The sequence below is a fragment of the Cantharellus anzutake genome (genome assembly GCF_015039405.1).
Source record: "Cantharellus anzutake strain C23 chromosome Unknown EI90scaffold_104, whole genome shotgun sequence".
Taxonomy (NCBI): Eukaryota; Fungi; Basidiomycota; class Agaricomycetes; order Cantharellales; family Hydnaceae; genus Cantharellus; species Cantharellus anzutake.
Window position 1 is genome coordinate 29,487 of NW_024067054.1, and position 23,221 is coordinate 52,707.

At 50.5% G+C, this 23,221-nt stretch overlaps 4 protein-coding genes across 4 annotated transcripts; 3 read left to right on the forward strand and 1 right to left on the reverse strand.

The window, feature by feature from the left end:
* Window positions 1–13,925: 13,925 nt before the first annotated feature.
* Window positions 13,926–15,686, reverse strand: EI90DRAFT_3084491 (uncharacterized protein; the record flags this gene model as incomplete). Its single annotated transcript, XM_039062083.1, has 3 exons — window positions 15,550–15,686; window positions 14,902–15,497; window positions 13,926–14,849 (listed from the first exon to the last, which is right to left on the reverse strand). The coding sequence occupies exons 2-3, from the start codon at window positions 15,370–15,372 to the stop codon at window positions 13,929–13,931; spliced, it is 1,392 nt and encodes a 463-aa protein (XP_038909604.1). The 5' UTR covers window positions 15,373–15,497; window positions 15,550–15,686.
* A 2,866-nt stretch (window positions 15,687–18,552) lies between these two features.
* Window positions 18,553–20,019, forward strand: EI90DRAFT_3158636 (uncharacterized protein). Its single transcript, XM_039066176.1, has 4 exons — window positions 18,553–19,059; window positions 19,097–19,329; window positions 19,389–19,780; window positions 19,835–20,019. Exons 1-4 carry the CDS (start codon window positions 19,041–19,043, stop codon window positions 19,986–19,988), a joined length of 798 nt encoding a protein of 265 aa, XP_038909605.1. The 5' UTR covers window positions 18,553–19,040; the 3' UTR covers window positions 19,989–20,019.
* A 101-nt stretch (window positions 20,020–20,120) lies between these two features.
* On the forward strand, window positions 20,121–20,470 carry EI90DRAFT_2942699 (uncharacterized protein; the record flags this gene model as incomplete). The annotated part of the gene is made up of 2 exons (XM_039055277.1): window positions 20,121–20,312; window positions 20,363–20,470. Coding segments are annotated over 2 exons (300 nt in total), but the record flags the coding sequence as incomplete, so codon positions are not given.
* On the forward strand, window positions 20,261–22,100 carry EI90DRAFT_3158637 (uncharacterized protein; the record flags this gene model as incomplete). Its single annotated transcript, XM_039066177.1, has 8 exons — window positions 20,261–20,312; window positions 20,363–20,557; window positions 20,629–20,742; window positions 20,815–20,854; window positions 20,910–21,323; window positions 21,386–21,435; window positions 21,487–21,802; window positions 21,853–22,100. The coding sequence occupies exons 2-8, from the start codon at window positions 20,552–20,554 to the stop codon at window positions 22,098–22,100; spliced, it is 1,188 nt and encodes a 395-aa protein (XP_038909607.1). The 5' UTR covers window positions 20,261–20,312; window positions 20,363–20,551.
* Window positions 22,101–23,221: the final 1,121 nt, after the last annotated feature.

Consider the following 23,221-nt stretch of genomic DNA (forward strand, 5'->3'; position numbering starts at 1 on the left):
GGTGGGAAGCCAGACTAAACTAGGGTACTTGCCTGAAGCGGGAAATGAGAAGAAGGTTACTTCTTCGGTCCTGCTTCGGCTTAGTTTATATACATGTGTGAATGGGTCACATGGGGTTGCCACGTCACCCTCGGACGAAGCCGGGTTACCGCGGGTGGTTCCGCGGTCAATCCCGAGTGTTGGAGGGGAAGTACAAGTAGAAGTGCGCAGCGCATCCGGCGTTGCGGTGCCCCTATGGGGTGCTCAGCATTGGACGCATCCGTGCTACAAGGGTAGGAAAGAAAGAGAGGTCGTCTGTATAAAGATAGAAAAAGAGAAGAAGGAAAGAAGAGAGAATGAGGGGATGAGACAAAAGGAAAAGGAGGTGGCGGCAGCGGCAGCGTGCCCTGACATCTGGCTCTTTCCTTGGGAAGGCCATAAACACGGTGAATGAGAAAGTCACCGATGCTTTGGTAGAAACACCAAAGAAAGAAACAACCCAGTCCTAGCACAGAAGAACTGGAACTCCCAGATAAATACCATCTGGAAGGCTATTGCTCGAGGAACCAAACTCCTTGAACTTGCAAACAGGGATTAAGCTGAATAACTCGGCCCAACCTATGCGATACTCATTTTAAATCCATTTTAATTGTAAATTTGCTCTGTTTTGAGCGATACAACTTTTGTACTAATTTCCAAAGTCCTAATGCCCCTACAGCATTGGTTTCTCAGACTTTGGTTCTCTATTCCATCTTCTTCGTGTCGCAAGTGTGTGACATTGAATTGCGTCGCAGAGCGTGACATTTAGATGTGTCACAGTGCGTGACAGAAATTCCTGTCATGCCTTGTTACATGCTCCCGACCGAGGAACTTCGGGTAAAGCCGAGCAACTCAGCTTAAGTCACCTGACATTCAACATGGTGTCGAATTGAAAGGGCAACTGTGTGGTCTCAGGTTTAACCCCACTTATCAATGGTGGGGAAAAACTCGGATAAACATCCGAGGGATAACAATAGGGGAGAAAACATCCCTGATACAATTCCTTGATAGGGGAATTCAGTTTGCTTCCGGTGCCAGCCTGAGACCTCTGGCTGACCACAAACGCAAACAGATCAAACTGGCATTAGAAGACCAGTTGTAAGGAGTCATCATAGGCATCATGCCTATGAACCCAAGATACTCTCGAGACCAAATAACCTAGAGGAAGCTCTAGGGGGGAGCGACAACCTAGAGGAAACTCTAGGGGGGAGTACCCAAACCCGGGAAGCAACCACATCCCAACAGACTTGGGATATGATTCCGTCCAAGGAATTGTCCACAGGCAGACACAACAACGTCCACCTGATCCCATTAAAACAACCATGAATGCATTAGAACTAGCATTCATGTTTCTTCGTGAAGTTGTATGACTTCACAGACTACCACACTCGATCGCATCAGATCGAGATTCAAAATTCATGACAGAAAGTAGTACAGATACTACATGCGATGGTCAGACCAGATCAATGCGACTGGGCAGCAAAGCTGTTGATGGCAGAATTCGCAATCAATGCGAGCTCGAACACATCGACAGGATTTGCCCCGTTTGAATCAATCTATGGCCACATGCCAAAGATGTGCCTAACAGCACCACCCTCGGACTACCCAGGAGTGAATGATTTCGCCCAAAAGGTGAAGGAAAACCTAATGGCAGCACACGATGCGATAATACACAATTGTGCTGCTCAAACAATCCAGGCAAATAAAAAAGATGCCTGGACCTGAGAAAAGGCAAGCTTGCATACTTATCCACAGATAAGTTGAACCTACCCAAAGGGAGGGCAGGCAAACTAAAGCCCCTGTATATAGGGCCTTATGAAATTCTGGAAACATTTCCAGAGACGTCAAACTACATCCTCAAGTTGCCACCACAACTTGAACAATGTGGAGTCCACCCAAGATTCCACATATCTCGGCTCACACCCCATGAGCTGAATGACCAAGAAATCTTCCCAAATAGGGAAGTAAACATATTCTATGACTTCGGGGAAGACCCCGATTGCGAAGCAGTAGTTCGCGAAATCTTAAACCACGCATGGGTTCATGGTGAACTCTGGTTTAAGGCCAAATGGGAGCTAGGGGACACCACATGGGAACCCCTAGGAAATCGTAATGACCTCGTCCGCCTGGATGAGTACCTCACATTACAAAATGTGAGGGAACCGGAAAATCTCCCGATCTAAGAAGATATGGAACTCTTGGCATCACTACGCTGTAGGAGAAATAATATTCAAAGAATAAAACAATGATCTATCAGAATAGTCAACGAACAGGTGACAAGTTCAGACGTTTAACAGATCTCATGATCTTTATGAGACTGGACAGACATTAGATCATTATAAATTATCTACACCCATGTAGCATGAGATTTAATCTACTACAATCATGCCTAGAACTTGGCATAGGTGTAATATTCAAAGAATATATCCCTACAACAAGAAAATAGCACATAGACAGCAGAATAAGAAGGAACATTGGGAAAGAAATGTGAATATCTCGGGAACCAGTAAACTTTTGACTGTAATCTTTTTACCATCTGAAAGGACTGTTTCTTAACTTTATCCACGGTTTTGTTTCATTCTAAAAGCAAACTGACAGAGATATTGCTCAAACGGCGAAACACCTTATAATTCATATATTTATTTGCTAATTCTTACAAAAAGTAATGTGACTCAAGGGAAATATATTGGCGCCCGGAAGTCTGGCGGACCAAATACCATATGATAGAGTATTCCCCGGCGCGGGCGGACAGTTTTTGATCGCATCAGAAGAGGAGAAAATGCTAAAAAACCGGATCTTGTATATTTTCCCATGATTCATCAAAACCTTTTGATTTTAAGCTCAAATAAATCGGAACAAAGGAATGATTGATGATCTGGATCTCGGATCATAAGCATGAAGTGATTCAGAAGTCCGCGGATTCGTTAATTAATTGGGAAGGCTCTAGAACATTAGTAATGATGTGGCTTCACAAAAAGGTGTCAATTAGAGAACAGTCTAGAAAGTTCCTTTATAGCCGAGTCATTTCTAAAGATAACCGTTCGTAATTAAGGCGGTGTGGAGCATAGCTTCAGCGCTACAAGATCCCGCTAAGATCGGCCCAAAAGACAAAAAAATGAATTACTTATTGCTGAGTCATGTCCTAAGTCCATTATTAAGCTTACACAGCCCAAGCCCCTATATCATTCTAGAACTATCTATAATACAAATGTAGCACATGTAACTAGTGCGAGGCGTGGGAGTAGAGAGGCCTCTGAAAAGCATAAAAGGCCGCCGCTTCTGCCCCCTCTCAAACCTCAGGTAGAAATAAAAGTTTAATTCTCCTCACCAGTGGTTGGTTCATTTGCTCCAAAAGATAAAAGCAAATATTAGTTGTTAGCTAATATAAAACTAACACATCACTCTAAGCGTGAGTTAGGGTCAGTTAGACACAGCTGAACAAAAGTGTCATAGTGAGAATTAGTGAGAATTTGGTGGAGGGACTTCTTAATTGAATAATCTCTCAGCAATATTTGGTTATCACACCACAGGAGAAAAGTGAGCGATCCTGAACCTGCTAGATAACTAGCACGCACTCTAAGCGATAGAAAGAGCAGTTTGGTCACTCCTGTATTGAGTAACATTTATTGCGGAATCATTTTATTAGTAGTTTTCCTTCAGTAAATTATCAGGAAAATCACGTCCTACTGAAAAGTGGTATATCTAGGTGTAATATTGACTAGAAATCATAGTAAAGTCAATATAAAATTTTATCCATAGACGATCTATACGTCAGGTGAGATCGTTGGGGGGTGTTTATTGTTGTTTAGACAGTGAACAATCATATATTTGGCAACCAAAACATGGTCAGTATGCAAATCAGCACAAACTCTAATATCGTTATTGGACGTAGGAAACTGGTTACATAAGGTGATCCAGCTCCGCTCCTTCACCGCTTCTGTCTACCCTTTGTTCCCGTTCGGACATCTTCATTCCGATTCGGATCCCCTTTGTTTCCTTGTGCTTTTGCCCCCTCCATTATATATATCGGCACTTGTATGTACATACTCGTTTTGGGCTCAGTCCGAAATCGACCTGAAATGCCCCCCAGAGATTTCCTGCTCGCCTACTGTGAAATTAAGGACCAAATGGACAAACAGCAATGGCACAGCACTCCGCTTGAGTCGCTGAGGCCAAGGTCCCTCCACGCTAAGTCTCCGATTCCACTCCAGAGTCGTCTGTATCCGTGTCAGGGCATGCCACCGTCGCCGCCGCTGCCACCTCTTTTCCTTTCGTCTCACCCTCTCTTTCTCTCTTCTTTCCCTCTTCTCTTTCTTTCTATCTTTATACAGACGATCTCTCTCTTTCTCTCCTACACTTGTAGCATGGACGCGCCCGACGCTGAGCACCCCGTAGGGGCATCACCACGCCGGATGCACCGTGCACTCTTACTTGTATTTCCCCTCCAACACTCAGGATTGACCGCGGAGCTACCCGCGGTAACCCGGCTTCATCCAAAGGTGACGTGGCACCCCCACGTGACCTGTTCACACATGTATATAAACTAAGCCGAAGCAGGACCGAAGAAGTAACCTTCTTCTCATTTCCCGCTTCAGGCAAGTACCCTAGTTTAGTCTAGCTTCCCACCCTAATAACAATACATTTCCCGCTTCAGCCTAAGAAGCCACACAGGGATGTAAGCCCGAGTAGGGGCTATCCACTATACAGTCTCACCACCCCGCCACCGTCCGGGCCGCTAGCGCCGAGCGTTACGCTGCTACCCCCGCCTTCCTCGAGCCGTCCCTGACAATCCGCCCATTTCTAACAGTATTTCGGACTCCACGTTGCTGTTGTCTAGTTCCGACATTGAGCACCTGGTGCCCGACTGCCTCCACCTTCCGCAGTCGACCACACCCTCTGTTTTGGCTTCGGGTAAGCCATCCACCCCCCACCTTCCTTCTTCCTCAGTCCCTTGTCGCTTTGCAGCACACACCACCCACTGTGTTGCATGGGAACCACCTTCCATCGTACAGACCAGTCTGGTCCGTACCCTTCGGCACTGTCGGACGCGTTTGACATGTGCCCCGACACCACTTTTAGGTCCCTGGGAGCCGCCTTCTATCACCTTCACTCCCATACCTTGCCCCTCGTTTCCCCTGCTTCTCGGTCCTTCCGGACCTCCACACCCCCATCTTGGACACCTCGTCTTTGACCTCCCCCACCTTCCGATGCACCGGCTCTTCGCTGGTCATCATCCAAGCGCCGACAGGCACTGCTGGCACACCAGTACCCAGGCCATCGACCTACCCAATCCGCTTCGCTTTGGATCGAATCACCCTGGACAACCCCTTGTCACCCATAGCTGGACCCTGTCTCTTAGTTCTAGGACACCTACTGACTTGCCCACTATTCGACCCGTTGGTTGAGGGGTTTAAGAGCAGTTACCAGGTCCGTACTCTGAACATCCCAGGCTATTCCACGATATATCACCCCAGTTTGCCTTCGGACTTTGTCCATCGGTAGGCGCCTCACCCGATTCCCCATTGCACTCCCCACTGCCTGGCATTCCATCAGTAACGCCAAGCGCCCTACTCCAGGATAGTGAGCCACACTCCGCTTCCACCCCATCTGGCCCCATCTTCCTTCGGACCTCACACCGTTGGTTGATACCATGTCCTCCTCTCTCCCGATGACGTCTTCTACACACCCTGGCTGTTTTGGCTAGTGTCTCGGTCGTCTCATGGCATAACCTGTCTCTCCTACGCACTCCGTTGAGTGGTAGTTCTTGAGCTCACCTTGCCCGGACCTCCGAACTCCACAACCCAACTCACCCACCTCTACTTACTCTTCCGTCGCCTCCGGACCTCACACTGCTGGTTGACACACACCCCCTTACCAACTTCGAAGATGTTTCATACATCGCCTTTGTCAAATGGACCTTGTCTATTGTCTAGGACACTGGTACTCTACCTCCTTGCTCCGTCGAGCAACTGGTACTGCAGTACATTACCCCGGACACTTCGGATACCCCAGTTTGACCACCTCACACTCCAATTCCGACTCTACTTCGCCTCATTGCCTTCGGTCAGTGATCCACTGCTAGGATAACTGTCTCACCTATGTGCTCCATTGAGCCTAGATCATGAGCAGTACCTCCGAAACACCGGACACCCCACCGCAACTCCCCCATACTCTTTCCGTTGCCTCCGGACCTAGTTCCGCTGGTTGACCCGTTCCTTCCGTCCTCTCTCTCTTGAGTTAGGATCCCATCTGTTGACGTCTTTACATCTCCCCATTGGATAAGCTTGTGCTCAAGTATCTGGCCGATGCCTGCTCACCCTGAGACTCCGTTGAGTAATGGACCTGAGTAGACATTGTCCAGGTATGAGAACGCCTTCTTTCCTCCTCACCATCGCCTTTCCCTGTCGCCTCCGGACTTGTTCCGATGGCTGGCACCCTATCTCTGTCTACCTCTAACCATGAGGAAGACTCCTACACCATTGGTAACCTTGTATGCCATGCCAAAGCTTGCTACTGGTTAACTTTTAACCTTTGCACATGGCATGCACACATCTCTACTCCACTTACTCTCTTGCCTTTGGGCTCACCTCCGAGAGTTCTCTGGATGATCATTATCATGATCTTTGCCCTCCCACATCTCCTTGGAAGTATTCCGGAACCCTCTGGTTACTCCATACACCTCTCTTCCACCTTCCCTATGATGTTCAGCTTCCGCTTCCAGATGATCCGACTTTAGCCTGTTGTCAATTAGATGCTGGGACGTCTAATCCTAAGAAGGGGATATGGACTCCGCTTCTATCTACCTCAGCACTATACATCGGTCCCCACCAGGAGTATTTTCGCGTCGTCCCTACAGACAACCCTAGCTGCTCAAGTTCCCTGAGCTAGCTCTACCCTGATGCCGAAAACACTGCACCCCAACATCATACCCAACCTCCACCTTCGTCACCCTGTGCCTCGCACACCCTCGGACCCCCATCATTTCCGACAATCGAGATTCCATCGATGCATAAGACCCATTCAGGTGGGCAACCAACCTCTCCTCCCTGACATCGACTACCCCTTGACCCTGTATCTATGATACACTCCCTTCCTCTGACAAACCTTACCTGGACAGTACCCCGAGTGTCTACTCCGGACCTTCGGACCTCCCTCACTAGTCCATGGTACTCCTTCTCAAGCCTTCAGCTTGTACCCTGAACAACTCCGACTCCCTTACGACCATGGAACTCCACTCTTGTGTTGTAACCTTGAGTCCCTCCCCTTGTCAGCTCTGAAAGGGACGCCGAGTTTGTTCTCCGACCTTCCACTGTCCTCTGGTTATGGCCTCCTTAGGTATCTGTCTACTCCAGTACCCATCCCAGGAAGACAAACATGCTGAGTGTTCGTATGAGTTGCTACGTTAGCACCTCCACTCTTCACCATAAGCCTCACCACATGGACCTCTACCCCTCCTGAGTGAGCTCCAGACCTACAAGTTCCTCGGAACTCCATGGACTCGTCTCATCTCATCATCCCTCCTGTGACTGAGTTGTACCGCACGCAGCAAGATCCCGCCTGGAGATTGTTGTCGCAAATGGGAACCCTCTCACTCCGTTCCTTTGGATACCACAGAGCCAGCCTCGGCCCTCTGTCATATCTTCACATGGACCTTCGGTCCCTCACTCACACCTAGCAAGCCGCCCATCCAGCCTCTTCGTGTTACCCTTGGAGTTCTCCATTCCTTTAGGATCTCCTAACCCACCAAAGCCTGGTCTTGGAACAGACCTTGCCCCGGACTTACCACCACAACTCCCGGACCTCGACTCTTAGGAATTTCATGGAAGTTAAGACTGAAACTCCCCTCGAAGACCGCCTCTACATGACCTCTTCACTCACCTTTCAGCTCTTACTTGCCAGACGACTACCTATATCTGTGCGACCCAACCCTTCCCATCGTACCCCGATTGAGTCCTTGCCATTTCCGGACCCGACTCTGCCCTTCTGAGTCTCCTCACTCCGCCTAGTTCCTCGTGAAGTCCTGTCGGACCTCACTCCTCCCTTCCTCCCCTCGTTGATCGAACACCACCCCAAGATCCTGAGCTGGTTGTTGTAAGTCTTCCTTGTTACACTTCACCACGCTCCTCGTGTTCCATCACCTCCCTCATTGGTATTGTAGCAGGTATATCCAGAGACCTATTCTAAGGCCTTCAAGGGTTCAGGCCTAAGAAGGGGATACTGTCATATCCATGCATACCCGATTCCGACCTGACTTCCAGACCTCCTCCTTCCCCACCTCCGGAGTCATACCCTACCACTGCCCGTTCTGATACTCACCTTCAGTCCTGGCAACATGCCTCCTTCTACCCCCCATGCCACCTCTACTCCTCCTTCCCTCTCCTCCCCTATCTCCGTCTGCTCCGATACTCACCTCGGCCGAACACCGCCCCTCTCGCCACCCTCCTACTACTACTCCTCCTCCTCCTCCTCCACTCCTCCTTCACAACTCTCCTTTCTGCCACTCCTTCCCTCTTACCTTCTCCTCTCTCCTCCCTCTGGTACTCTTCCGCCAACCTCCCACCAAGTTACGACCTTCCACTGCTGTCCTGTACTTTGTACTTGGGCACCGCTCGTACCTTTGCTCCGAGCCTCTGTCTTAGTCCATTGCATTGGTGACCTCATACTACGTAAACACCATTGCCAATATTCCTCGGACTTTCAACCCCACCTCCATAACCTCCATAAGCTCCGCAACCTCCGAGCTTTGCAGATCGCCTTCAGCACTTTTGCCGCTTGTAATGTATCTTTTGCGTTTTCCCCTCATCCCTATTTGGACTGCTGCTTCTTCCCATTCTAGCCAGTTAGTCATCATCCCCACTTCTCCTCATCCTCCTGCCCCTCTGGGCCTCGCCCTCCCTACCTCCTTTTGGACGTATCACAGGTCCTGCCTTGTGACTTTCAGTACCGCTCCGCTTCTGTCTACCCTTTGTTCCCGTTCAGATGTCTTTGTTCTGATTCGGATCCCCTTTGTTTCCTTGTGCTTTGCCCCCTCCATTATATATATCGGCGCTTGTACATACTCATTTTGGGCTCATGTCAGGGGACGACTCCCGGGTCCCCATGACCCTCCCCTATGGCCCACAGCCCCAGGTCTGGCCAGCCCTATCCAGGGCACAATCCTACTGTGGGTAAGGAGATGAATAGATAAAGCAGTAGGTAAGGTACACTTGCCTACTGTGGGTAAGGAGATGAGAAGGAAGCTAACTTCTCATCTTCCCACAGTGGCCACAATATCAGCAAAACTTCCGGGGATACCCGGAAGTCACATGAAGGGGTAGGAACCGGGCTCGGAGCATGCGGCGCGCGGAGCGTGCATGCGTGCGGGGAGCGCACCGGGTGGAAGCGGGTCCGGACACGGGTCCGGGTCCGGGCTAGTCAGGGTGTGTGCCCTGACATCACCCTCCCTCTAAGCCACTTCGCCCCGAAGTGGCCCTAGTCCCCAGGTAACCCATCCCTCAGGTGGTTAGAACAAAAAATAAAAAGGCGGAGGCGGGAGCGGGAGCGAGGGATAATGTGAGGGTGGAAGTAAAAAAACTATTCTAAGTTAAAAAAAGCGGCGAAAAATAAGAGTTAAGTTAAAAAATTAAAGTGGTCGTCCATCGCCGCATATGCGGCGCTCCCCTAAGACTTGCCCGAAAAAATTTCGGTCCCTCAGCACCCTCCATTGTCTGCTCGCGACTCGGCGACCTCCAGCCTGCATCCCTCATCCCATGATGCCCCAGCTGCAGTCGTGTCGTCCCCGTGATCGCGTCCGGCCTCGGGGTTGCACCCGCTTCGGGTATGGAGGGTGGTCGTGCAGCACTTGACCTCTGGGCCATCGTCTGCATGCCCGCACTCTGACCTCCAGGCTGCGCTCCTCCGGGTATGCGGGGTCGGGGGTGTGGTAGCGCCGAGGTAGTGGCAATAGTGGAGAGTCCCAGGGGATCCGGCAGGGTCTACACCCCGCTCCCCACCCTCCCTCTAATGCCACTTCGCCCCGAAGTGGCTAAACCTCGAAACCCCCTCTCCTCCCTCCTCTGCGCATGGTGGTCCGTTGCCTAAGACTCTGGGCTCCTCTTCAGGGGTGGATGGGGAAAGTATGGAAAGGAAAAAAATTTTTTGGGGTGGGTGGCGGGTGTGCGGTAAGGATAATAATCGGGCCCGATATCGGGCCATGCGGGGTCGCGTGTGAGAAACAACTCTCCTCCAAGTGCATCTTGCGCACTGGGGAGTCCGGGTGCGTGGACCATGGGGTTACTTGATGTGGGCTGAGCACCACCCTCCCTCTGTGCCGCATTCCCAAGCGGTCACAGCAGGGGACCTCGGGCTCCTTTGTCAGCTCCTATCCTTCCCCTCTCATGTCCATCCTCCATCGAAATCCTAAGTTTAAACTCACTCCTGGGTGCCCAGCACCGCAGGGAGTCGGGTCCGTGAGCCATAGCGGGTCCGTGATGCGGCTGGGATACACAACCCTCCCTCTATGCCGCATGCCTAAGCGGCCATAGCAGGGATCCTGGGCACCCTCACCAGCGGCATCCATTCCCTCTTGTGCTCATTCTCCGTCGTGAATCCAAAAAGCGGCACTTGCGCGCGCGCGTGACTCTCAGTCACAAGTGAAAGCGGGGGTGGGTGGTCTCATCCAGGTTATCTTGGGCATCTGCGGTTACAAGGCTGGCAGCGGGTGGGTGACCCCGTTTCCAGAGTGCCTTTCGGCCGGTATCTCGGCAGCAGTCGGGCGGCTATGTCTCCTTAGCGCGTTCAGCGAGGTGTCCGGGTAGCGGTGGGATAATGTGGGGAACCGGGTTGGTGGTCTCTAGTGGGTCATCATTCTTGCGTCTGCGGTTACGAGGCTGGTAGCAGGTGGGCGACCCCGTTTCCAGAAGGCCGGTATGTTGGCAACAGTCGGGCGGCTATGTCTCCTTAGCGCGTCAGCGAGGTGTCCGGGTAGCAGTGGGAATGACCCTCAACTCAACCTCACAGATTGGTGTGCAATCTGCAGGACAGTGTTGCAAGGGGCCGGGATAGCGGGGGTGTGGCTGTGTCGCGGGTAGTGAACGTGTAATGGTCTGGGGGAAGTGATGATGTGGCACGGCTGCCACTCGAAAATCGCGCGCGCGGCCCGTGCCCAGCTCCGACTCAGTCCGGGCTCTTGCGGCCCATGCGGGACATCCTAGGTGGGCAGGGGCGATTGTTGAAGCTTCCTTCTGCTGTCAGGGGACGACTCCCGGGTCCCCATGACCCTCCCCTATGGCCCACAGCCCCAGGTCTGGCCAGCCCTATCCAGGGCACAATCCTACTGTGGGTAAGGAGATGAATAGATAAAGCAGTAGGTAAGGTACACTTGCCTACTGTGGGTAAGGAGATGAGAAGGAAGCTAACTTCTCATCTTCCCACAGTGGCCACAATATCAGCAAAACTTCCGGGGATACCCGGAAGTCACATGAAGGGGTAGGAACCGGGCTCGGAGCATGCGGCGCGTGGAGCGTGCATGCGTGCGGGGAGCGCACCGGGTGGAAGCGGGTCCGGACACGGGTCCGGGTCCGGGCTAGTCAGGGTGTGTGCCCTGACAGCTCAGTCCGAAATCGACCTGAAATGCCCCCTAGAGACTTCCTGCTTGCCTACTGTGAAATTAAGGACCAAATGGACAAACAGCAATGGCACAGCACTCCGCTTGAGTCGCTGAGGCCAAGGTCCCTCCACGCTAAGTCTCCGATTCCACTCCGGAGTCGTCTGTATCCGCCCATTTCTAACACTCGGCACTTTCGCCACTTGTAATGTATCTTTCACATTTTCCCCTCATCCCTATTTGGACTGCTGCTTCTTCCCATTCTAGCCAGTTAGTCACCATCCCCACTTCCCCTCGTCCTCCTGCCCCTCTGGGCTTCGCCCTCCTTACCTCCTTTCGGATGTACCACAGGTTCTGCCCTATGACCTTCGGTACCGCTCCACTTCTGTCATCCCTTTGTTCCCATTCGGACACCTTCATTCTGATTCGGACCCCCTTTGTTTCCCTGTGCTTTCGCCCTCTCCATTATATATATTGGCGCTTGTACATACTTGTTTTAGGCCTTAGTCTAAAATCGACCTGAAATACCCCCTAGAGACTTCCTGCTCGCCTCCTATGAAATTAAGGACCAAATGGACACACAGCAATGGCACAGTGCTCTGCTTGAGTCGCTGAGGCCAAGGTCCCTCCCTGCTAAGTCTCCGGTTCCCCTCCAGAATCGTCCGCCCTCACCCAGTTCTAACACCTCCTTTGGGAAACACCATTGAGTCAAACCCTTGACCCTCAGTGTTGTTCCTCCTTCCAGCTCCCTCTGTCTCCTTTCAGAGTACCCTTGCTCCTTTTGATTCCGGACCCCTCCTTATATACAATGTACATAGTAACTTGTAACCTCAGTCTGAAATCGACTTGATTTCCCCCCAAGAGACTTTCCTTTGCTAGATCCGAAATTAGGGACCCCTAGGACAACCAGCAATGGCACAGCGCTCTGCATGAGTTGCTGAGGCCAGGGTCCTTCCATGCTAAGTCTCTGATTCCACTCCGGAGTCATCTGAATCCCCCCGATCTAACACCCCACATGCAAGGGCTACCCAGTAATGCCCACGGTGTGTCAAAAACCCATGATGGAAAGGGGGTAAATGCGTGAGTCCAAATGCAGGCAGGGCTCAACTAGAGGGGGGTCCGAGGGCTCCGGTAGTGAACCGAAGCTTCTCAGGGAGCCCGGTTCTGCTAGATGGTACAAGAGGCTCTAAGAAGGACGCAGCCTCAGCGACTCGGAGGGAGCACTGTGCCTCCGTTATGTCTCAGTTAGTCCTTGTATTTCTTATGTCTGAGGTATCTTGTAGAACGGGAGCAGAATTCACTCAGAGGGACTTTGGGTGGCATTTTAGTCGAGATTAGAACTGAGGAACTACAGGTTCTAATCTACGGGTATTTATAAAGGAGAATGGGGAGGACTTAGTCAAAGTCCGAAATGACAAAGGGGGAAACACCGAAAGGTACCGAATGATACCGAGAGGTACCGAAAGGTCCCGAACGATATCTTAACGGGGAACCGAGGTGTCGGGCCAAGGAGGGCGGAGTTGGAGGCCGGAAAATGAATGGGGAAGACAAATGGACAAAGGGGGTTAGCCGACTGAATGAAAGGAAGAAGGTAGTCGTGCTAAGAATAGAAGGTGACTAATAAGTGATAACGTGAGGGAGATCACCGAGGGATGCAGGTAGCTCCGAAAGCGGGGTTGCGTATCTGAAGGATGTTAGGTGACTCAAATAAATGAAATGGGTGGAGGAGAGGTTTAAGGGCATGTCACAGGATGTCGGAGGTCCGTCGGGATATCGGAGCAAATCCGGGGTCTCCGAATGTTCCGACTCGGGACCGAGCTTCCGGGATGGGAGTGGCCAAGGTTCGGTAGGCCGCAACCAGACCGGAGCTGAGACAGTCAGGAGGGAAGGTGACTTGGGGAGTGGGGAGACATGGTGTAGGGGATGGTGAAGTTGTTAGGAAGGTGTGGTGTGGTGGGAGTGCGCGGGGTTGGGATTCCGGGATATGACACGGTGCATTAATGAATTTAATTTCAATTTTACAACAAAGCTATAACTGCACCTAAGCAAGTGCAAGAAAGGAACTATATTGTTTGGCCAGCCTGAATTTTGTAATTGGTGCTAACCAACCAAACAATCATTAATGGCTCATTAACTAAAGAAAAACAAGTCACCCAGGTTCACAAAGTTTCAGGGCAATTGGGAATGTACACATGTTTATATTTTTGCACTGCAGTTTTTGCTCTTAATCAACATACAGCAGGCTGGATATGATGATTCAAGCGTGAGATATCAAGTGAATTGATTAAGTACATTCTTGTGACCGACCACCCAGTGCACTTGATGTTCACCTCTTCAGTCGTGCCACAAGCCTCTCCAAATTTTCTTTATCATGCAATTTTTCCATGATCTGTAACCTCCTCACACCAAGTGATGTGGTCTCGTTAAGACAGGCAGAGTACCTGTCCTCTCCGTGCTTGCCCACACCATCAAAATCGACAAGTAATACATGATTCTTCGAAGGCAAGTATAATACATTTTGTTCCCGAAGATCGCCGAAAACGAGATCCAGTCCGTGAAGTAGTTCAAGAGCCTTGGAAATATTCTGGTGGATTACTTGAAGGGCAGACTCTTGTGGACGATGGTTATGGAGGGATGCGCCTTCAGACTGAGGAATGTATTCCATGACGACCATAAGCATGCCTCCCACAACGGGTGTGCATGAGTACAGTTTAGGGGCAAGGGGAGGTTCATGGTCGGCAAGCAGACGATGAGCGTTTTCATGGTACCTTGTAGCAAACTTGACTAAAACTTGCATGTCCGAGCCCTTGCTGTCGTCCGGTTTGATCATCGCAAGATATATCGCATGCCGCTTGTCTTCTTCCTCCATAGTGGGTCCATTGATCGGTGTGCCTTGAGAGCGATGCACTTTAGAAATGAATTCGAGTTTTGGAATCCCTTCGGCAGGGTAAGAGGTGACAACAGTAGGTTCTGGCCACAGAAATTTAGCTGGTGGAACCGGGCCGTTGCTATTGATGAGTCCTCCATACAGATCGCGAAGCTCCCTTGCACAGTCATCTATCGCCATAAAGATGCGCGCAACATGAAGGACGTTTTCTGATGCGTGGGTCCCAAAATATAGTTTGATTGAGAGAAGTTCGTCGGCATAGATAGAGTCGGTAAAGATTGCTGTAGATACAGTGAGGCGGTTGCCCGCTATTGCAAGCAGGACAACTGGTAGGTTTGATTGGCCAATGAAGACACTGTACTATTTGAAGCACATTAGCTAGGGTGTGAGATACAGATGCAGGAGGTAGTACCTTTTCTTGGGCGAGTATTTTACTGTAGGTGATCAGACCCTGGAGGAATGGATCTCCCCCTAGTCCCGACTCATTCTTTATTTCCACGATCAGATAGGCAAGCCCTTCAAGCAGCCATACTCCGTCGGGTCTGGCTGATCCATCTTCGATTTTTGTTTGCCACTTGCTGGTACCAGAGATAAGACTCTTCAGGAGTATCCGTAAATCCGCCTCTCGTTGAATTTCGTCCTCATAGAAGCCCGCGGATAACTCGATGAGGCTAAAAGTAGCGAGTGCGACAGCGCGATCCGGAATCGCATCTGAATGCTCAATTCTGTGCCTCAAACGGGCGAGTGGTGGGCTGAAAAGGGCCGTAGGAGGTCCAAATCGGTCCGAGGGTCTGCCGTACCGCGGTCCGCTGGAGCGCTCCACCGCACTTTTTATTGCACCGGGGCTCTTGACACTTTCGGATGGCGAACTGGCCATTTTCATTGCCCCCGATAGCTGCCCCCGTTCTGCAGAGGATGGGAAATACGGGAAAGCGAAATGAAGAGAACACCCACCTTTCATGCGCTTCAAGTGACCTAGGTCCGCTAGCTCGTCAATTTCTTCGATGACTGGACAACAATTCTTTAGTTAAATGGCCTGGGTGCGCAGAGCGGTACATACTTTCTGGGGTCAAAACCACGATATGAACCAATTCTCCTTTTTCTGGACCACCGGGGAAATGGTCACTCAGAGACTCATAGCCTCGAACGAGGGTGCCCTCTCTTTCTCTTTCACTAATCCACTTGCGTACAAGCTCTCTAGACTCGTTGTCCACATTCTTTATGGGGAGTTCTGAGGCCTGGGATGCTGTTTAGAGCAGGAATTTTGCTATAGGTGAATGACTTGCCTTCCAGAGGGCGGTGTTCACGTCCTTCAAATCGCGTGAGTATTGCGGGTAGGCATCGACGAGTTTCTCAAGAAGTAAATCCCCAACAACATCCGACTTTAACTGAAAGCTTCGAATGGATTTGAACGGGGGAATTCTAGGATGAGGATAAGCAACGAGGTAAGAGTGGCTCGTGGACGATGACATCGCGAGGGGCAAACTCCGCTCTTGCTCCGGATGAGTAGAAACCAAGCGCCTAACTTGTGTTTGCAAAGGGTGCTTTGGTCACGAGTTTATAAGCGAGGCGGCTTATTCACTACATATTGACCCGTTTTGACCACACTCACCCCCGTGGGAACCAATACAATCGTGGCCAAAGCCGAGGCACCTAGCGCCGTTGTAGGTGATGTGCGCGTCAATTAACGCCAGTATAACATATGTTACACTATAGATACGACTTCAACCCCTGATTGCGGCTCTACGTCCACACGTCCCGGTAAGCGCCCAAAATCTGTCGATCCCACCCAGCTTTACCATCCACCGTTCCACAGCTCAAGGTTGCCACACACGATCCTTTATTACTACAGCCATATAGGTACGAGTTGAACCTCTGATTGCGGCTCTACGTCCACGCGTCCCGGTAAGCACCCAAAATCTATCGATCCCACCCAGCTTTGACATCGTGCCATGTAAACGTTGTACTCCATTCCACAGCTCAGGGTTGCCATGCACAATCCTTTCCAGCCCTGTCGGCCATCTCTGCGCTCATAGAAAACTCCATTTCCGGTAAGTGTTCTCCCTGTTTGCTCTCGGCGTTCCAGCTAACAAAAACTTTCTAGATATCATTGAGGGCTCTTCTCTTCATCTTTAACCGCAGACGCCTAGAGGTGCTCCGTGCATCGCTAGTGAATCATGGTTACCGTGAAGATATTTGACTGACGAGGGCCAGAGGTTGTATTCAACACCACTGGCACTCATGGTCATCTTGGTCTTCTTGCCCACCCCCTGCAACGCCAACCTCCCGTTCTAATCCTGCGTAGTACACTCGACATTCATACCCCCCCCAATCAGCTCTTCTACCCAAACGGTGCATTACATCATGCGCGATATCCAAACTTCTAGTTCAGTGTTACTCGTGTACGGGCCCGCAAGTCTCACTGCCTGTGGTTAGGCATTCCTGGCACCGCAGCAAACGTTTTGCGCATCGTCTTTTAACATCAAACGGCACTAACAATCCCACTCAGTGGACATTGTCCCTGCCCTGGATTGTGTACTGTTGATTCGCCCAATCCTTATTCATGGTCTCGTACTCAGGTTTGGCTTTCTGGACATCACTCGCACACCAAGCGGTGCTTACATGATGTGCCAAACGGTGCGATCAGACACGAACCTCAACCTTACCCTTCTGCCACCCTCGACCTTCTGCACCCACCAATTGTGCCATCCAATCCATGTTAGTGGACTCGTATTCACATTCAACACTTGTGCACCACATGCCTGAAACCCTGTGCTTGAGCGACTTGAGAAACGGCGGTGCAATTAGACAAGAACACCGTGCACTTGCCACCGGCCTACCCCATGTACTCCATACCCCGTAGCAAATACCTTTATAAGAGTAGTTCCAACGCTATGCCCCTCTCTCCCCGTCATTGAGGGCTAACAATCTGTCAGGGCATCCCCTGACACGCCCCACCCAATCCCTGCTCCGCTTCCCCGCTCTGCACCGCTCCCCCCTCCTCTCCCTCTCCCTCTCTTTCTTTCTTTCTTTCTTTCTTTCTTTCTCTTACATGGACCACCTTTCCCGCTGCTCAATGTATCACCAGCGCGCATGCCCATTTCCCCTCCTGTATCTTACCACCCCTACATCGCCACCACTGCCGCCGCACTTGCCCTGCACCCACAGCAGGCCCTCTTGGGATCTCCCACGGAGGCACCCGGAGAGCCATGGCTGTGTGCGAGGGTGACGTGGCACACCCCACATGATCGATCCCGCATGTATATAATAACAGCTGGAGTGGGAACCAAAGAAGTAGTCTTCTTCTCACATTTCCACTTCAGACTAAGTGGTCAGGGATGCTCACCCCGCGACGGGATCGCCACTATGCACAGCCGCTATTCACCCCACCGAGTCCCGCACACCGGGACCTCGCCGCTTTCGGAGCTGTCCCTGACACAATCTCATTAAATTCCTTGCCACCCTCTACCCCGTGTTGCGTGCCACCCTTTATCCAGTCCGTCTTAGCGAGCCCGTATTCGCATTTCATCTGGATACTACGCGCACCCCATCCGGCGCCCAAGTGCTGAGAGAAACAGTACAATTCAACTGGGGCTCCCATCCAACCGATGTGTGCCCCACTGCATATTTGATAGTTCCAGCGCCATACCACTGCTCCACTGCCCACCAATTGCCCTGTTTGCCTATTGGTATGCGCCACAGCTACACACACTGACTGAATGTGCAGCTGACTGAGTATATCTTAGACTAGCTGCGCAACTGCTGCATACTTGTTGAGAAGAGCCTGTCCTGTTCTTTTCCGTTCACCCTATCTCTTAACGGCTACATACCATGCTGAGGCATAAGCCTGTAATTCCTCGCCTTACTACCTCTCCTGTAAAAAAGTATCACCCATATAATTTAAGCAAACCCAAAAAATATGTGGATCTCCTTGGTGGCCAGTCTGCACCTGAATCCAAACCCTCAACGTCCAAAAAGAAAGGACATGAGCGCGTTCCAACCGATGAAGTCCCCATTCCCCAGCCATCGCAATGCGTCGAGATAGCAAACGCCAGCGGCACCGTGATGACCCAACGCTGGGGGCCTGGAATCGCATCTAGAGATTGGTGGCCAGTGCCAAATCGCCACGATCATGTAGGAAATGCAATATCAACAGATGCCAGCAATGTTTCGACTCCCCCTTCAATGCCGGCTCTAAAAAAGGAATCACCGAAATGGGAGGCATCACCTCAAGGTTGGCTGGAAGGTATCGCAGAACCCGCTCTTTCAAACCCAGACTCTGCCTTGCCCCCTACACCTTCGCGGTCAGCTTCCCAAAAATGGGCCAAGAGAGCATTATGAAATCCGCAAAAGCAAGCTGCATGGCTCCATTGGCGCCGCGATATAATACACAACACACTGGAAATCTATCTAGAAGTAGAGGCAAAGAAGGCAGGATGCATACCCCTTGCCACCCCCAGCGAGACGTCATTTGACAGAAATGGAAAGCTACAAACACCGGCAGTATCGCTGTGCTCTCACTGCAATGCATCTCCCTGGTTTCATTTGCTCATGATGATCGCGTTCTCAGGTATGTTTCCATTCTGATCTGGCTCAACAAACAATAGGTGCCATGCGGCGGACGTTCAAATATTGTGAATGTCCGTCTAATACTCTCCCACTTAGCATCATCCAGTCTGGCTACTTTCCGGGGTCACCTGTAATGCCTCAAGTTGCCTTCCATTTCGATGTCCTTTCGCTGTATTCAGCCTTACATGTGGACTCGTATACCCCAGCTGCCTCCTTTCATGCCGCTTTGTTTTCCATGTTACAAGAGAATGGCTATGAGTTCACCCACAACGTGAGATTCATTTGTTATTTGTCAGTAATTGGCACATTCATGATCTGGCATTCATATAGGACCCTTTTCTCCAGTCGTTTAGTGAGGTGATCACTTGGTTCCAGGCCTTACGTGATTTAGTAGACGTTGAAATGGAGAGAGAATTCCTCCATCCCTCATCCCCTGCGGTGCCCGATGCACCACTATGGCGTTCCACGCTGGCCAAGTCTGCCAGGTCCATCCACACCGTTCCTGCTCACAATGGAGATCCTTTGGTTGCTACGTCCCATGGCATGGTATCTGTTGACTATGGCATCCCAACCTTCACAAAGACGTCACAGGACCTTCCATCAATGGTCCCTGAGCGAGCAAGGCTCATTCGCAACCCATCTGACACCACTGCCAGCCCATACCTCCGTGTGAGATGCCCCCAATGTTTTGGAGGTTTGATATGGGGTAGTTCAGCCAACGAGTTAGTCTTCTCATGGATGTCCTCCGAGAACAGGTATACTAAGTGTTTCCCTAGATGTCCTGATGTCATCGTCGCTATGGATGGTAATATGCAACATAGGCAGTACATGTTCGTTGGAGGAGACATGGTCCTTCCCTGGAATGAAACCTGTACATTCCTCACCGATGCCGAAATTGAGGAAGCTGCCCTCCATGTCTCTGATGCATGAGCTGCATCTAGAGGTTGTTCGGAAGAATCTCGTCCCTCATCCCTTGTACCGGATGGTGCTATTGATGAATGTGAAGAATCACACAGAGCCACAAAACATGGAAAACGGACTGCCTCGAAAACAGATACATTCCGTTCGAAGGGTCTGATGGCAACTGTATGCCATCATGATATCCCCCTTTTCCTCTGTGATGTACACACTCCAGGTGAACAGCAGCACTTTTCAATTGCCATGCTCCTTGCACTCAACTGCCAACTACCCTCAAATGCCACCATTGGATTAATGTATGATGTTGGATGTGTTCTCGATCGATCAATTGCCAAGGTATGACTTTGCGTAGCATTCAGGTACAACCTCTTGATATACAAACAAAGTACAATCTCATTCCCGAAATCACTCCTAGATTGAGCATTGCTGTTTCAGTCTTCCATGCCTATGCACATCAATTCTGTTGTCAAATTGCATTTCACCCCTGGAAATGAAATGGGTTCAGAAAGTTAAACGGGGAAGGAAATGAGCGGCTATGGTCCTTAATTGTTGATACAATAGCGCCTGAACGCATAATGAGTGTGAGTCTCACCAGGCCAAACACTGTTTGTTCGACAACCCTATCTTATCCAAGGTTCTCCCCAAACTATAGCCAGCTAAACGAATCACAACTATTGACCACAAAATCAAGAAGATTGCGATCTGTGGCCAAGACCGTCTTGCTTCATTGGCGAGGTCCAAACTGGCCGCCATTCTCCGTGAGGAGGTGCTTCTGATGGATCTTCTTAAAGATTTGGAGAGTGACAGGGGATTCACAACTCCTTTCCTTTGATCCCAGTGGGAAGAGCAAAAGACTTTGCAGCTCTCTGTTCGAACTTGTATGTCTGTTTCCAATCCCATGTTCACCATTGACCTATGCTGGTTATGGTCTAGACAATGACCAAGCTGGAATGAAAAAGTTTGCAAGACTTCTCGAAGCCGAATGGTCAGCACAAGCACATTCGGAAGCATTGGATGCTGTAAAGAAGGAGTTGGACCGAATCAGCTTGGCGCGAACACTGTCCCACAGCCCTATCAATCTTGACAAACATTTCCAAGCCGCTCAGCATGTACGGTTGTTGCACAATGAATCTCAACAACGCCTACGAGATCTGACAGCTCAAATTGGCCTGTCCGATTTGAAACCTCTCCGAAATCCGTCTAGCACAGAAAGGGACTATATGGAGAAGTACATCCTGGCCCAATTCCACAAACATGCCATCCTTATCCGCTTAGCCAAGTACCAGGACAAGATGAACCCTATTCAAAGCTCGCAACAGTGTGGAGGACAACTCGTTACAAAAGTTGGTAAGCACAACCCCGTTTGAGGTGAATGGTGATGTGCTTGAAGGCTTATCTGGTACTTATAGGCTACTCGAAGATGGTCTCAGTGTTCAATAGCGCAAAAGACCGTGCCCATGTTATTTCTGACCAGGTCGCGTGATATAACGAGCTTGTTGACAGCCTCAAGCGTTCCGATAGGCCCTCCTGGCTCCCGGATTCTTTGAAGCACACCAAAATGGACGTCAAAATACTGCTTAACATGGATCCCAGTGATGAGCAGTGGACAAACATGTGGGAGAGCCTGTGGGTTTCCAACTGGAACCTGGATGAGAAACCACCTGCCTTTATCGTCAATCAGCAGGTTTGCCATGGCATAGTAGCAGTGCTGTCGCTTGCTCGTATTGAGGAAGAAAAGCTTAGGCTCGCTCGAGAGGAACTCAACGCGTGCACCTGGATCGTCCAGTCGGTAGACTCCATGATTCAGACCACAGACGATATTCATCGTATGTCCTACAATTCCCACAAATCACCAATACACTAACATTGATTCCAGCTCTTTATAAATATCAATGGCAACTACGCCTCAAGTTGTTACTCAAGTGCCATGATACAATCGTGAACGGACCATTTCCTTGCATCAATCTGTGGCGTGCATCGACACACTACCTGCTTGCAAACCTAGAACATTCAGACCCCCAGGCCAGGTCTGAAGGTGAGTATCGGAGTGGATGGGAGAAGGGTAGGAGAGTGACAGAAGGGTGGAGGTGTTGTGAGGAGGAAGAGGAGGAGTGGGAGGAGTAGGAGGAGGGTGGCGAGAGGAGTGGTGTTCAGTCCGAGGTGAGTATCGGAGCAGATGGAGATAGGGCAGGAGAAGGACAGAGGAGTGGAGGTGGCATGAGGGGTGAGAGGAGGTGTGGTGTCAGGTGTGGTGTCAGGACTGAAGGTGAATATCAGAACAGACAGTGGTAGGGTAGGACTCTGGAGGTGGTGAAGATGGAGGTCCGGGAGTCGGGTTGGGATTGGGTATGCACTGATATGACAGGCACAGCACTCCTCTCCAAGTCACTGAGGCCACAGTCCCTCTGCTGGTTCTCTACCTCCAGCCTCCTTCTGGGGAAAGGTCCAGGGACACTGCCCTCCTCATGTGTGCTTGTCAATCTGTTACATTAACTGTAACACCTTCTCAATGTCATGGCCCCCTCCTGCACCTGAATGCTATAGAAATGGGCCAATTGGCCCCATTTTTATAACACTCACAGACCTACCTCAGCACCTTCGCCATCTGTAGTGTATAGTTTGCACTTCTCCCTCACCCCTATTTGGACTACTGCTTCTTTCCATGGAGCCAGTTAGTCATCAACCCCACTTCCCCTCATCCTCCTGCCCCTCTGGGCCTTGCCCTCCTTACCTCCTTTTGGATACACCATAGAGTCCAACCATTGACCCTTGGTGTAGCCCTGCATCCATATTTCCCATTGTCTCCATTTGGACACCTTTGTTTTCTCATGCTTCATACTCATTGCCCCTCAGTCTAACATTGAATAGAGTTAATTAATGGCCCCTAGAGACTTCCTCCTTGCTATGTCTGAAATTAAGGACCAACAGGACAAACAGCAATGGCACAGCGCTCCCCTTGATTGCTAAGTCTCCAATTCCACTCCTGAATCGTCCACAACTGCTACTCTCTAACAGGCATGAGGAATGTGTGAGAAAAGTCCAGAGGGTGTGTGACTGAGAGTCTGGGGAGCCATAGAAGTGTGAATAATGCAAGAGAAGCAAGTAGAATGGCTGAAAGCACATGTTTTTTTTTTCTGATTTTTCCAAGCCCTTCCTGACCACACACATCCATCAGTTTCCAAATTGGGCAACTTTCACCCATGTATTCCACCATTTCCTCCATATATCCATCAATTCTCCACCAA

What these genes read in the sequence shown, in the direction of transcription:
- EI90DRAFT_3158636 (XM_039066176.1), top strand. An exon ending in GCTATGAGTTCACCCACAAC is followed by an intron (nt 19,330 to 19,388) that starts GTGAGATTCATT and finishes GCATTCATATAG; the next exon opens with GACCCTTTTCTCCAGTCGTT. An exon ending in TGGGGTAGTTCAGCCAACGA is followed by an intron (nt 19,781 to 19,834) that starts GTTAGTCTTCTC and finishes GTGTTTCCCTAG; the next exon opens with ATGTCCTGATGTCATCGTCG.